At 37.4% G+C, this 14,625-nt stretch overlaps 1 protein-coding gene across 1 annotated transcript in view; it reads left to right on the forward strand.

Moving 5' to 3' along the window:
• The window catches only part of cntn5 (contactin 5), a gene marked incomplete at both ends in the record, with an annotated part of 116,436 nt that overhangs the window by 85,400 nt on the left and 16,411 nt on the right, over positions 1 to 14,625 (forward strand). Inside the window, 4 exons of the mRNA XM_080024729.1 lie at positions 1,640 to 1,760; positions 4,673 to 4,831; positions 8,439 to 8,588; positions 13,844 to 13,914. Coding sequence (XP_079880855.1) covers positions 1,640 to 1,760; positions 4,673 to 4,831; positions 8,439 to 8,588; positions 13,844 to 13,914 — 501 coding nt within the window. The remainder of the gene's footprint in view (positions 1 to 1,639; positions 1,761 to 4,672; positions 4,832 to 8,438; positions 8,589 to 13,843; positions 13,915 to 14,625) is intronic.

The raw sequence follows: 14,625 nt of genomic DNA on the forward strand, positions 1-14,625 counted from the left end.
ACGAGGGGAAAAAATACAAATGGTTACAAGGATTGTGTAAAAACATAGAGGTCAGAAAGGGTCAAGCTCAGAGAATAATGTTGAGAGGTGATGGTGAAATGCCAAGGTGAACAACGCTACTCTAATGTTAAAGGGGAGAGCTTGTTGTTTGTGTATATTTTGTTTTTGCTGGGAGAATTACCATGACATGTCCCTCAGACGATCCTTGACCCTTCGTTCCTTGAACTATGTCTAGATGATTCAAACCAAACAGACAGACAGAAAAAAAGGTAGAATGGACACAATAGACTGCTACAGTTCAGAAATGTCACTCGCTTCCTAAACAAATGCACGCGTCACCGGCACACACGAGCAAAGATCTTTAGGACAGCAGCCGTTCGTGTTGTAAAAACATTACCGCTTTTGTCCAGAGGGGGTGCTACAATCAAAATACACTTAAAGTCCCTTATAGGTACGTTGATGTAGTTTTATATTTATTTGCAACACAACATCTTACATGTAGCCTTTCCATACAATTAAATAAAAACATTAGTGTCTAAACCATAAAATGACATTTAAATTATAAATTAAATTATTAGTTATCAACAGTGAATGCTAAAATCAAATTGTGACTATTGTGAGGCTAAAAACTAGAATAAGCAACAACTGGAAGCTCCTCTTGGCTACTTTAATGTGTTTTTTTTTTTATTGTATGCAAAACAACATCATACATGTACCTCTCCCTATACTATAGTAAAAACATTAGTGTCCAAACTTTAAAACTCCATAAACAAATTATGAAGTTTATGTAACTTTTCCTTTATCAGCAGTGGATGTTAAAATCACTATCTGTCCCTGTATGTCCTCTGCCCATAGCTCTGTACTCTGGAGAGAGAGCATTAGCACTGACAATCCGTTACAGGCACAACAGAGTCCGGGCTGATGCATGGTGTGTAATTTTAATCAGGTTTCGTGCTAAACAGACGCCCATAGACCTTGAATTATTCCCAGTCTCGCCCTGAGGCATTTCTCATTTTAACACGGATAAAATACGAGTGGCTGAAGTGTGTAGCAGCAAAAGCAAAGCACCTGGATTAAACAGGAAACCTCTCAAACTACGAGAGCCTCAACAAGATGTGATGGTTTGACAGTCCCCTGTGAAACCAAATCCACAAAATCCTTCCAACTAAGTCATTTGGGTAGTTTTAGTTGCATGATAGTAAAGCATCTGGAAAGAGTTATAGGCATATGTATTAACAATCCAAATTAATGGTATTGTCATTTAAGTTTGATAAACTTTACAGAAATTCGGTTTAGATGAGGCGGGGCTATGCTCTGGTTCTTTTGACACAATCAGTATTTTGAACCAATAACAGCAGTTCTCTGCCCGCACGTTTTATGAAAACAATGACCGTTGCCATGGAGTCCATTTGATACGGACACACCCATACAGTCCTGTCAAACGGTCTCTAGCCAGTAAAAAAGCTCTATTTTTTATAATATTTATCAAAATTTTATTTACAGTCAGATTTTTATAAATGCTTACTGAAACTCCCAACTTTGATATCATATATTGATTTCTCCTGCAGTATTTTATACCAGGTTTCCAGATGCTTCTAAAGGCCTAACTTGTTTCCATTCTTTTCTCTCCCGTTTGCAGCAGTCTTCAGCGGTGGATCTGATGATTCGGAGCATTCTGTTGAGGCATGCGGGGAAGTACGGCTGCCGGGCCCAGACCAGCGCTGACAGTGTGTTTACAGAGGCTGAACTACTGGTTCGAGGTGAGCTTGGTATCTATCAGTGCACCACTATACACTGTGATGTTTTTTATTCATTTGTATTGTATTTAAATTGTATTTGTTTTATTTGTTTTATTTTTATTTTGTATGTCTGGATGTCTGTAAAATGCACAAAATGCACATGTTGTCCTTTTAATTTTAATTTAATTTTTTGTTAAACCTTTATTTATACAGGTAATTCCATTCTCATTCTCAAAATAACTGAATATACTGAATACTGAATCACTGTTGGAAGGTTTAGTCCTTTTGGAAAATGACTTTTTTAGCTATCACCATTTTTGGGGTGATTCAAAACTAGTTACAACACTGTGAAATTATTATTGCTGCAAATTTTTATTTTTATTTTCAGTGCAGAAGCTTTTGAAAAGTTGTTTAATTACATCAGACATCAGACATTTGTTTCTTGGTGGGGACAATTTCCACATAATTTCCCTGTTTTGAACATCTTGACTCATTTTTAACGGTCATTGTGAGTACGGCCGGACAGACGGGCTGACTGCATGAACACGTTTATTATGTGCTGTGAAAAGCAATGGCCGAAACGTCTAGTGGTCAGATGATGCTTGGGCTGTTGCAGATGGTTACTGGGAATGTAACATTAAGATTATTGTCCAGTCCACACAGATGCTAGTCTGTTTTGCATTCTGAAGTAAAAAAAAAAAAAAAGAAGAAGAAATCTTGCCTTTTCAATTGAGATTACACATTAATAATAATAATAAACTTTATTGAATAGGCACTTTTCAAACAAAGAGCTTAATACATGTAATACACAATTAAGTGCAAAAGGCATAAAAAACATGTAATGTACAAACATAGTATAAAAAAATACTGATCCATCCAAGCATAACTAAATGGGTTTTTGTTTTGGACTTTAGACTTCCCCAGGGGACACTTGTTTTGTCATAACACTGAAACCAATTAACTTAATGAATGTGCATATTAAGGCTGGGGGATAATTCAATAAAATTGTTAATTAACTTTTAGAGGAGTTGTATTATGTAGATGATGATAAAGATATGTACCGGTAATCCAACTTAATATACAGCCTAGGCTTTCCTATACTGGTATGTAAACAAAGGGGGCGCACCATAGTGTTAACAGAACCTAGGCTTTATGTTCCCTCACTGCCCATTTTTAAAACATGTCTTAAAACCCATTTTTACTCCTTGGTTTTCAACCCAGCATGAGACCTTAATTTTGTTTTAGTGTCCTATGGTGTATTTTATTCATTGTGCTTATTAGTTTTATTTGTTTAAATTGTTTTATCTGAATTTTAAATTGTTGTTTTGCTTTTGAATTGTTTTACCTGCATTATGTACAGCACTTTGTTTCAGCTGTGGTTGTTTTAAAGGGCTTTATAAATACAGTTGAGTTGAGTTGAGTTGAGTTATGTGTAGCCGATTGTGAGGAGATATTCGCTGATTTTGGCAAAAAGGGATTTTGACAACAAGCATTCTCCAGAATTTCGGCCTACACCTTTAAATCCTTTTATTTTTTCCCCCCAAATCACTTGATATATTTATCACAAATCATATTCCAATTCATATATTGTGACATTTACCTCAGTCTCCAGTATAGATATTAGATGTATTTAATGACTGTCATATACCATGCTCCAGTACTGGGGATGGGAGGATTTATGCCATGGTGTTGGGCACACTAAAAATAGGGCACTGATGTTCCTATGGCGACATAAAATGCATTTCTCTCAATGCCTTGAAATGCAAATGCACCTTTTTAGCGTCTCCTTCTAAGGTGCACTTTTTGAGATACACGGTAGGCTACATTGGTTTTCATTTAGCCTATACCAGCTGTCCCTTCTTGAATCCTTAGACGTTTTGCTTCACTTGCGAGTTACATTCACTTCTGAAGACCTAAGTAAACATATGTTCAGCTGATATCAGACACAGGGAGGCCTAGCGCGCTGTCACGCTCAGAGGAAGTGGCAAACTGCCTCAAAAAGTCCCCGAAATGAAATGAGAAATCCGCAATATCCCTTAATCGGTGTGAAATCCTCAGCTGCAAATGTGTGTCTGCCCAAATCCTTATTCAATACGTCATGTTCTTGGCTGTTGTTTGTTTGTACGAAGATTACAAGGGGAGAATTCATGTTGTCACAGTATGAAATACAGCTACAAATACAAGGGTTGGATACATGTGTCTGTCTAAAAGCAGCCATGCAGAAATGGAGCAGGTTAGAATTGATTCAAACACCAACATAATTGTTTTTTGCATCCCTTTGTTTTTTTGACTTGGGTCCGTCAAAGTCAACACAAGTTGCCTTTTACGCTACTAATTTAATTGTTTTGATGGCCGATTGACGTGAGCATATTCGGTGATTTTGACCCATGGCCCGCACTGTAGTTCGGTATATCAGAAAGTCATGGAGTAGTAACGATGTGTATTGCAGTGATCGCAACCAGAAACAAGCCTTGTGTTACAGAATACATGGATAAAGTAAATGCACTTTGAATAGCAAGTTTGGCTTTAAATTCCCTCAACTAGATCAAATATTTTGCATTCACTGTCGAAGTAACACACGTATAGGTCGAGTCTTCATCCCTTTTAAAGGTGGAGTCAGTGATTCTGGAAAATGCTTGTTGACAAATTCACTTTTTGTCAAAATCACCTGTGTATAAACACTGTCTTTCAACACACACACACACACACACACACACACACACACACACACACACACACAGGTAGCGGGTGCTGTGGAGATGACGTGCTAGAGAACCATCCTCTATAATCACTACATTTACAACAAACATTCTAACTATGAACAATCAAACTATTATAGCAATTACATATGTTTGGATCGACAGCCCTATAGTTTTGACATATTGCCTTTCAAACCTGTAATTTAAAGTATGATGTAATCTTTTTCCCCCCAGGCCCCCCCGGACCCCCCGGAGTGGTGATAGTTGAAGAGATCACAGATACCACGGCAACCCTCTCCTGGACGCGTTGCCTTGACAACCACAGTCCCATCAGCACCTATAACTTACAGGCGCGCAGCCCCTTCTCATTAGGCTGGCAGACCGTCAGAACAGGTGAAATCAATACGCAGCAAATTGCAGCGTCTAGAATGTGTGAGGTTAATGTGAGGTCGTATACAATGGGCCTTAATCCCCCTCTGTCAAAAGTCATGAATGGGAGATGGTGAATGGGCCACACTACAGCAAGGTTACTAGAGTAGTGCTTTCTAGTGACATGAATAAAAAGTGTGATTTAAAATCAGTTTGACAGTTGCAACATTGTGAAAAAGAATTGTTTTGTTCATATAGGGGAAGGTGGGGTGATTTGTGCATTTTGGAAGTTGCAAAACCCCTTGTTTCTAGAAAACCGTGGAAGAAATTGGAAATGTGACCACATATTTAAGAAGAGCCATCCATTTGACTCATCCTGTAAAGAAGGGAGACACAAGGAATAAGATATAAGAACATTTCAGCTCAAAAAACTGTGTTTTGCCTTTCAAAGTAAAATTTCCATGATCAAGGTTTTTTGATTATTGTGTCTGAACAATTATAGACACGTTTGAAAACATTTGACACATGTTTTAGTGCTTTGGTATGCTACACTTTGAGTCTATATAGTTAGCACAATGTCAAACCTAAATTGCTGCATCATGCCTATTATCCAAAATTCTGGGGATGGGGTGATTTGTGCGCAAGGGCCTGGGTGAGTTATAAGTAAGTAAGTAAGTAAAATGTATTTATAAAAGCACATTTATGACAGTTTGCACTGTCCAAAGTGCTGTACATAGTGCATTCAGTAGGTAAACAATGAAGGTAAAATAACAATAACCAAAATAAAAGACGTAAAGCCCATACATCCACATAAACACAGATAGTAGTGCAGAGGTAAGTAAGTAGTGCAGAGGTTAATGGGGAGGAAACACCAGGGTGTACATTGGTGTTTTGAGCCTTGATTTAAAGGCAGAAATGTAGGGGGAATCACATTTGTCAGGTGGCAGTTGGTTCCACAAGCACGGAGCAACTAGTGCAAAGTACATTTCTGAGAGTTGTGCCAATGGCATGGCTGTATACGCTGGTCACCAAAAGAAAGTGATTGTCTACAGTAGCTCAGAAGAGAGTGACATCTCAATTCCACTTAACGACACCACTGATGAGAGTTCAGATGGCCAGAAAGATGATGATGGTGACTTTGTCATTGTGACACAATGACGCACAAATCACCCCACGTAGTGGGGTGATTTGTGCGACAAGACAACTTTTTTTCCGAAAGCTATATTTCTTAAACAGTTTATTCCAGATCCAAAGTTTTTATTGCCAGGGATGCACAACATCCTGAAATATATGTACATATTTGAGTTGGAGACATAACTGTCAAGGCCTCACTTTAAAATCACTTTGAGTAAAAAGTTGCACAAATCACCCCACCTTCCCCTATGTGTTGAATCACTCTATATTCATACAGCAATCACTTAAACAGTATTCGCAGTTCATAACACATGTCTCCAAGTCATTCAGCTTTGCAGTAATTGCTAGATACAATTTTGAGTAAACCCCTCGTTTTTATCCAATCAGGATCGCGGCACAATCTGACCAAGACGACTGTGTGTTCATGTGGTGGTGACACAGGGACGAGGGAGGGGACTGCTAACTACAGTCACTGACAGGAAGTTAGCTAAAAGGACCAAATCACTTACTTCTCCTTTAAGACTCTGTCATACTTTGAATCTCATCCAGAAAGCAAAGGACCAAGGTGCCTTACACTGTTCCTCTACGGTACTTAATGTTACGTTATGATTACACTTACCTGTTGGTCAAACTCAGTTTGAGCTAATATCAAATGTAATTGCTTTAAAAAAATGTTGTGTCATATCAGCGGATAATCGAAAATTAACCTTTTTGAACTTGAATTATAAGCCTCATCCATGTTCATGTACAGTAGTGCAAACACACTTTCAATGATTAAAAACTATCATCTTGTTCCCCTTACCTTGACTGAAAAGCTATAAATGACTATCACTTAGAATTAAAAGAGGGAATTCTTCCTTAACATTGTGTGTGATCCATCTTAATATAAATGGTTTGTATTAATAGCATACTTTAAGTTAGTGATAATGCCTCATCCCCGCAGGTATAATAAATCATACTTTGTGTACACACCTCTAACATCATCATGTCTCTTCAAGCACGTATAACTCGATAAAGCACAATTAGGAGTGTGTGATGTATCGTGAGTGTTGAAGTTATTAAGATTAGCATGGTGCGGATTGAGGCTATTAGCTCTCCACTCATAGCAAACAGTGTTATCAGCTAATGTTTGAATAGCAGCTTGTTTGACAGAGGGAGGGCCTGACTGTGCACTGCCTTCAATGATGAGATAGTAAGTGTGTATGCCTTGGTTAGCATACCAAGACCTCTGGTTCATTTGTGATACGGATATGCTTTCAGTCATTGTTTGAACAACTGAAACATTTCTTGGGCCGCTTCTTGGGATTTTTCTGAACACTGCCATACTGAGAAATACAGAGAGAGTTTTATGGAGCTGATAGGCTTAATCAGCTTTGTGGCAACTCATTTGGCGATGGCTTGAATGTAACAAACATGCATTCATATGAAAATGTTATGCACACGCACTATAGCTTTAAACAAGACTTTTCTGGAAGAGATTCATAATTACATAGCTCTCTAAAGCCTTAGGTAGATACTGTGAAAATTGATTGAAATCAGCTTCCCGCTAGGTAATTAGCAGTACTTTCAAATGTGCTCTAAAGCTACGAGTAAGCTCTTGTTCTGACATCAAAATAACATGAAATAGGCTATAGCAAGGTTTCAAGTACGTTTTGTATCATCACAATCTGGTGTAAAAAATGTGCCAAGTTCCAGTGAATCTGGGGGGAATTTAAAATGCTTTGCAGTCCATAAGAACAAAGACAATGTTTTGTTTTTATTTTATTTGGCTCTGTACTACAGCTAAGAGGATTAGATATGAAACAATGCTATGAAGTTAAAATGTCAACTCGCAGCTTTTACACACAGGTGTAACTATTTTAGGCATCATCACCACAATTTCAGCGAAAAAAAGGAAGACGATTTCACACAGTTTTAAAATAACTGTACGTATGTTTTCATGTTGACCATGTGGTGAAATCTACACCACATATTTATATATATAATACGATAATAAGAGAAGATAGCCTTTACTGTCATTGTACAGTCACCTATACAACACAATTTGGAATACAACGAAATTGGGATTCCCTGTTGTCTTGTTTTCCTTAACAAGACCTTATAGATCTTCTTTTCTAGATATTTGAGACCCCAATTGTCAATATTCTTTAGTTATGCTCCCAAACTGTGTGACAGCTTTCACAAAGATATTACAGAGAGAGACTCTTTTGAAATGTGTAGAGTTTTTTGTGAGGAGTTTAGACAGTTTGGAGAGACAGAGTGGAAATGGGGCAGAGAGGAGAGGAGAGAGGAGATTGACATGCGGAGAACGACCCGGGCCGGATTTGAACCCGGATTCATTTTTAAATGTTCTCATTGTAATGTACTTTAAGCTGTATTCATTGAATGAAATGTGCTATACAAAAAAAATGCTAATGCTATAATTAGGCAACTATTTGAAGTACAGGAGCTGTTATATGGTGCTTGTACTGATTAGCAGCCCTTGTTGTGTGTTTAGACCCCAACCCAGTGACTGGTGCTATGGAGTCAGCCATGGCGGTGCAGCTTAACCCCTGGGTGGAGTATGAGTTCAGGGTGGTGGCCAGTAATGCCATCGGGACAGGAGATCCCAGCGCCCCATCAAGAGGGGTCAGGACCAAGGAAGCAGGTACATACATGACATCAGGGGTGATTCTACGATCACAGGTTTAGGGGGTGCCCTTTGAATAATTTTTTTTTACAATGGCAATTTAACAAATTAATGACATACAAATGTTTAATTAATAATAAATAAAGATGTTGGGGCTACAAATATATATTTTTAATTGGCTCAATTTACCCCAAACTGGCTTATGATAGCTTGTTCAAATATCTTTATGTTAGAGTTGAATGGATCGGTTTGAAAATAATAATGTTCATTTAGGTTTTCAAAAGCTTTGCAAACTTTGAAGGCTTGCTATCGTAACATGTTTGACACCTGCCAGTTCGTATGGATTTGCAGTTTCAGATTTTATAAGAATCTCTGTTGTATTGTTTAGGGTTGCCAGGATAGAAATAGCTTCTGTACACCTAAAAGTGGCAAAAATCCCCCCCACAAGCCATTAGTTCAGGGTATACGAAAAGAAATCAAGTCACATTTTGACAGGCATAATCACCCAGCGTCCAGGAACTTATCATAAAACATATCCAACTCTTAACCCTTGGGTATCCTTAACTTTTACTACGCCTTGGTTACCTTAGAGGACAAAAACGTCCTCTCCCTATAAACTGCCATAAAAACATTATACATTAATATTTTTTTCTACTTTTTTTTTTACAAACCTTTTATCCCACTTGACCTCTTCACATATATATCAAATATTCATTCATTTGTAATTGCTTTTAACCCTTTACATGCAAGTTTATGTGACGACGTGAGCCATTTTTATTTAAAAAAAACACAATAATTGAAAAATTTCTCATATAATAGATGCAAAGTGGATTTTTTTGAGTGGGATAATTAGACTCTAGGATATGTTAATGATTTGCAATAAAACTGCTTTTGATATATGTTTAGTATTTGTGCAGTCACAGATGCAAATAAATACTCCCTCTCATGACCTTAGAGGACAAAAACGTCCTCTCCCTATAAACTGCCATAAAAACATTATACATTAATATTTTTTTCTACTTTTTTTTTTACAAACCTTTTATCCCACTTGACCTCTTCACATACATATCAAATATTCATTCATTTGTAATTGCTTTTAACCCTTTACATGCATGCTTATGTGATGACGTGAGCCATTTTTATTTTAAAAAAACACAATAATTGAAAAATTTCTCATATAATAGATGCAAAGTGGATTTTTTTGAGTGGGATAATTAGACTCTAGGATATGTTAATGATTTGCAATAAAACTGCTTTTGATATATGTTTAGTATTTGTGCAGTCACAGATGCAAATAAATACTCCCTCTCATGACCTTAGAGGACAAAAACGTCCTCTCCCTATAAACTGCCATAAAAACATTATACATTAATATTTTTTTCTACTTTTTTTTTTACAAACCTTTTATCCCACTTGACCTCTTCACATACATATCAAATATTCATTCATTTGTAATTGCTTTTAACCCTTTACATGCATGCTTATGTGATGACGTGAGCCATTTTTATTTTAAAAAAACACAATAATTGAAAAATTTCTCATATAATAGATGCAAAGTGGATTTTTTTGAGTGGGATAATTAGACTCTAGGATATGTTAAAGCGGATACGAGTAACATTTAAATATCTTTTAAACAACCTCATGTTTCCTCTGATAATCATAAATTACCTTTAACAGCAAACGAGACCATCAGTGCAAAGAAAGACGTTTTTATATAGTTTTTATTACTGCTTTTGGTCTGGTCGCACACCCAGTCCGATTTTCGGTTCGCTCGTGCAGGCTCTATGGTCACATATCCGTATTGGTTGCAGATTTCAGTGTGGCGCTGCAACGCGATTTGAGAAGCCTATCCCTCCAGGTGAGGGAAGGGGAGCGGGAGCCTTGTTTGAGACAGTTATTTGTCGCCATAAATGACTGATAACGGGGCTGAACCATCAAAGAAAAAAAAGAGAATGCAATGAAGAAAAGCGAAAAGGGAGAGTGAGTGATAGGCGGGCGGGAGGACGTTGCCAAGCAACGTGTATACAATTTCACGAGAGCGAAACTAGACTGCTAAATGAATGAGCGGTTGGTACTAACACAAAGTTTGCTTTGCTTCACCATCATCAGATAACCATTATCTGAAATAGTCATTATTTACATCAACAACACAAACACATTACCTCATCGTGATCCATAGTCTACTAACTGCCGTCTCTCATTCATTCGCTTTCTGTGAGGACACAGCTCCGTGAGAGAGAGAGTAGTTAGGTGACGCTGCTGAATCAACTCATTGCAAGCAGGTGTGTGTACTGACTGGCATTAGTTGATGCAGTGTCAAAACCACTCTCACGGAGCCGAAAAGAGTCCTCACACTTTCAACACACGAACATGCACTATATTGCGCCCTTCTCAGTCCACGCTCACGCGCCTGGCACGAGCATTTGCGACAGCGGGCGTCGTAAAAATACTACCGCTTTTGTCCAAAGGGGACGCCAACGTGCCATCTTACTCGTAGTGCCTTTAATGATTTGCAATAAAACTGCTTTTGATATATGTTTAGTATTTGTGCAGTCACAGATGCAAATAAATACTCCCTCTCATGACCTTAGAGGACAAAAACGTCCTCTCCCTATAAACTGCCATAAAAACATTATACATTAATATTTTTTTCTACTTTTTTTTTACAAACCTTTTATCCCACTTGACCTCTTCACATACATATCAAATATTCATTCATTTGTAATTGCTTTTAACCCTTTACATGCATGCTTATGTGATGACGTGAGCCATTTTTATTTAAAAAAACACAATAATTGAAAAATGTCTCATATAATAGATGCAAAGTGGATTTTTTTGAGTGGGATAATTAGACTCTAGGATATGTTAATGATTTGCAATAAAACTGCTTTTGATATATGTTTAGTATTTGTGCAGTCACAGATGCAAATAAATACTCCCTCTCATGACCTCCCTATAAACTGCCATAAAAACATTATACAGTAATATTTTTTTCTATTTTTTTTTTAAAACCTTTCAACCCACTTGACCTCTTCACATACATATCAAATATTCATTCATTGTTAGTTGCTTTTGACCTTTTAATTCCAGTTTCTTTGATGATGTCAACAAAGTAACAAAGTAAACCTGCAGCCACCTGAAAACCCACAAATTGCACATTACAGCTGCACACATATGCATGCGCACAAAGACACACACACATACACACACAGTAATTTCACAACACACACACAGACACAACCCTAAGGTATCCATATGGATCCACACTTTCCATTAATTTCTCATATTTCTTATGTTTAGGCCTGCAACTCTAAAAAATTACAAAAAAGTACAAAAATGGTTTTAGGGAGCATATTTGATCCTCAAAAAAAACTGGAGAAAATAAATGATTGAGCTAGATAAGGCTAAAAAAGCTATTTTGGTGTCTTAAGTGTTGGATTATTGCCTAATATCATCAAATTTACATGTGTTTGTCATCATGGCTATGGTTTGAAAAAATAAAGTTTAAATTGGGCCATTTTTTCCATACACGTTTGAGTTTGTAAAGTTTGGCTGTGTGTACACAAACACACACACTATATTTTCTCAATACACACATATGCACCTCACACTAGCATCCCTACCAACACACTCACACCATTTAGGTTGAATTTTTTTTTTCTATTGCACTGTGGGGGGCAGGACCGAAAACCTGGAAAATGCTTGTAATTCAACCCTATGCCAAATATAGGGAAATGGCTCAAAATTTTGATGGTGTTGAAAATGATCAATTTTGATGCTTTGTGTCTAGGATGAAAGCATAAAATCATTGAAAAAAATATTTTATGCTGTAATGACAGCAGGATCAAATTGGTGAAAAAAGGCCATTTTGAATGGGAGTCAATAGGGGACAAAAACGTCCTTAGGGAGCTGAGAGGAACAAAAAAGTGTACAGCCTTTATAATAGATGGTACAAAGTTGCTGAGTAGAAATAAACAAAATATTTGAAAAAAAAAAATCTCTGGCCAAAAATATTTCAGCTAACATAAGCACAGCCAAAGTTATACACAAAAAAGAGCGTAAAAAAAGTGCGAAAGGACAAAAACGTCCCCAAGAGCACCAAAGGGTTAATAATTGTAGCCCCAGAGCTTACAGTAGCTGGTGCCCCCACCAGCCACGTCATGACTAAAATGTTCTGTTCCTATTGTTACTTTATTAAATTTTAATTGGGCAAGCAGTTGAAAATAATCCTCTTAAATGCATTTCAACCAGTTTAGTGTTTCTGCGGAAGCGGCCGGTCCTTTAATACCCAGAGGCAAAGACAAAGCAGAATACAGTATTTTATGGGCAGCAAAAAATTGAGTGAGCCGTTGTGGATCGTTGGTGTCGCTTCACTAACCGCTCGTTCCCCTCTATAAAGTGTCATAATTACAAAGGTCAGCAGCCATTGGGAAAAGGATTTATTTAATATGTCCTATCTCAGACTAATTACTGTATCTATTCTAAACACTGGTGTGGTAATCCATCCTTAAACATTATAAAATATGTCGTCCAAATGTCAACAAAAGGTTGAAAAATACAGAAGAAAGCAATGGAAGTTGCTATCATTCATTGTGATTGACAGGCACATTAGCTTAATGCACTAATATGAAATAATTACTTTGAGGTTTTAAATATGGTTTTCATGCTATGAATGATTTTGATTTTAGAAATGTTTTTGAACACATTATTAACTTGTGTTTTTATATTCACTTATGAACTTAAATTTATTTTTAAATCAATACAGTTTGTCATGTTTTCTCCAATATGTATGTGTGGTCATGAATTGAACATTGGCAAAACTATGACTACTATCTAAAAAATATTTTATTCATGTTTGTATGTATATTATTTATATGTGTACTATCTGTGTATGTCTGCCTTGTCTCTCTGTCTGTATTTCTATCTGTATGTATGTCTGTCTGGCTGTATGTATGTTTGTCTGCCTTTTTTGTATGTCTGTCTGTCTGTCTGTATGTCTGTCTGTCTTTCTTTCTGTCTGCCTGTCTGTCTGTCTCCAAGCATGTATAACCTATGTTTGTCTGTCTGTATGTCTGTTTGCCTGTCTCCATGCATGTACTGTATATAACCTATGTGTGTCTGTATGTCTGTCTGTCTGTCTCTACCTTATGTACTGTGTATACATCATATCTCTCTATTCATTTTGTCTTCAGTTTTTAAAACCACATTTTAAAGTGAGTTTGCAGTATTATGCCTTTGACGCAGTGTAGCTTTAACCTTTGTGTCTGTCACAGTCCCGTCAGTTGCTCCGACCAACGTGAGTGGAGGGAACGGCAGGCGGCATGAACTGGTCATCTCCTGGGAGGTGAGTCCCCCCCCCCCTCACCCCACCCCCCTCTGCACAGCACACTGTGTCACAACCTTTTATATACTATCTATGGTCACAACCTATCTGATAAAACAACAAGAATGTCACAGTCCCTGCGTTCCAAATCACATACTCTTTCTTTTTACTAAACCACATACTAAAGTACAGACGAGTTTTAGGGCCACAGGAGGGGGAAAAATGTCGAGAAATGTCAAGAATAAAGACGAATACTCCAAAATGCTATCGGAGTTAGTGGGGCATTTATGTATTTTCAGCATACTACAATTGAAGTGCATGTATTGGGACATCCTAAATCTTTTTCTGGCTTACTAAATAGTAGGGAAATGTGGGGATTGGAACACAGGGAGTGTTTCAGTTAGGCACAGTCTGATTGAATAGACAGGAGTTTATATAATATATACTCTTACTTATAAATACATTTTTTGAAATGTTCACCTTAGACCAGGGCTGTACAGTGCGACAGTTTTGATCGCATTTGCTACTGAAATTGATCACGTGCGATGATGAATACGAACCCATTAGCACTCGTGCGACAGGTTGATAATGAGCAGATGCTGTCTCTTTGAAACACAGAGGAGAGATGCACAACACTGCTTAGAGGGCTCTACATTAACACTGCGGGTAAATGAGTCTTTGGCAAGTAAGTTATTGAGTCCACCCTCCACTTTGGCTGGTGAAAGATGTGTG

Source organism: Ammodytes marinus (genome assembly GCF_949987685.1).
Source record: "Ammodytes marinus genome assembly, chromosome: 3".
In the NCBI taxonomy this organism is placed as follows: Eukaryota; Metazoa; Chordata; class Actinopteri; order Uranoscopiformes; family Ammodytidae; genus Ammodytes; species Ammodytes marinus.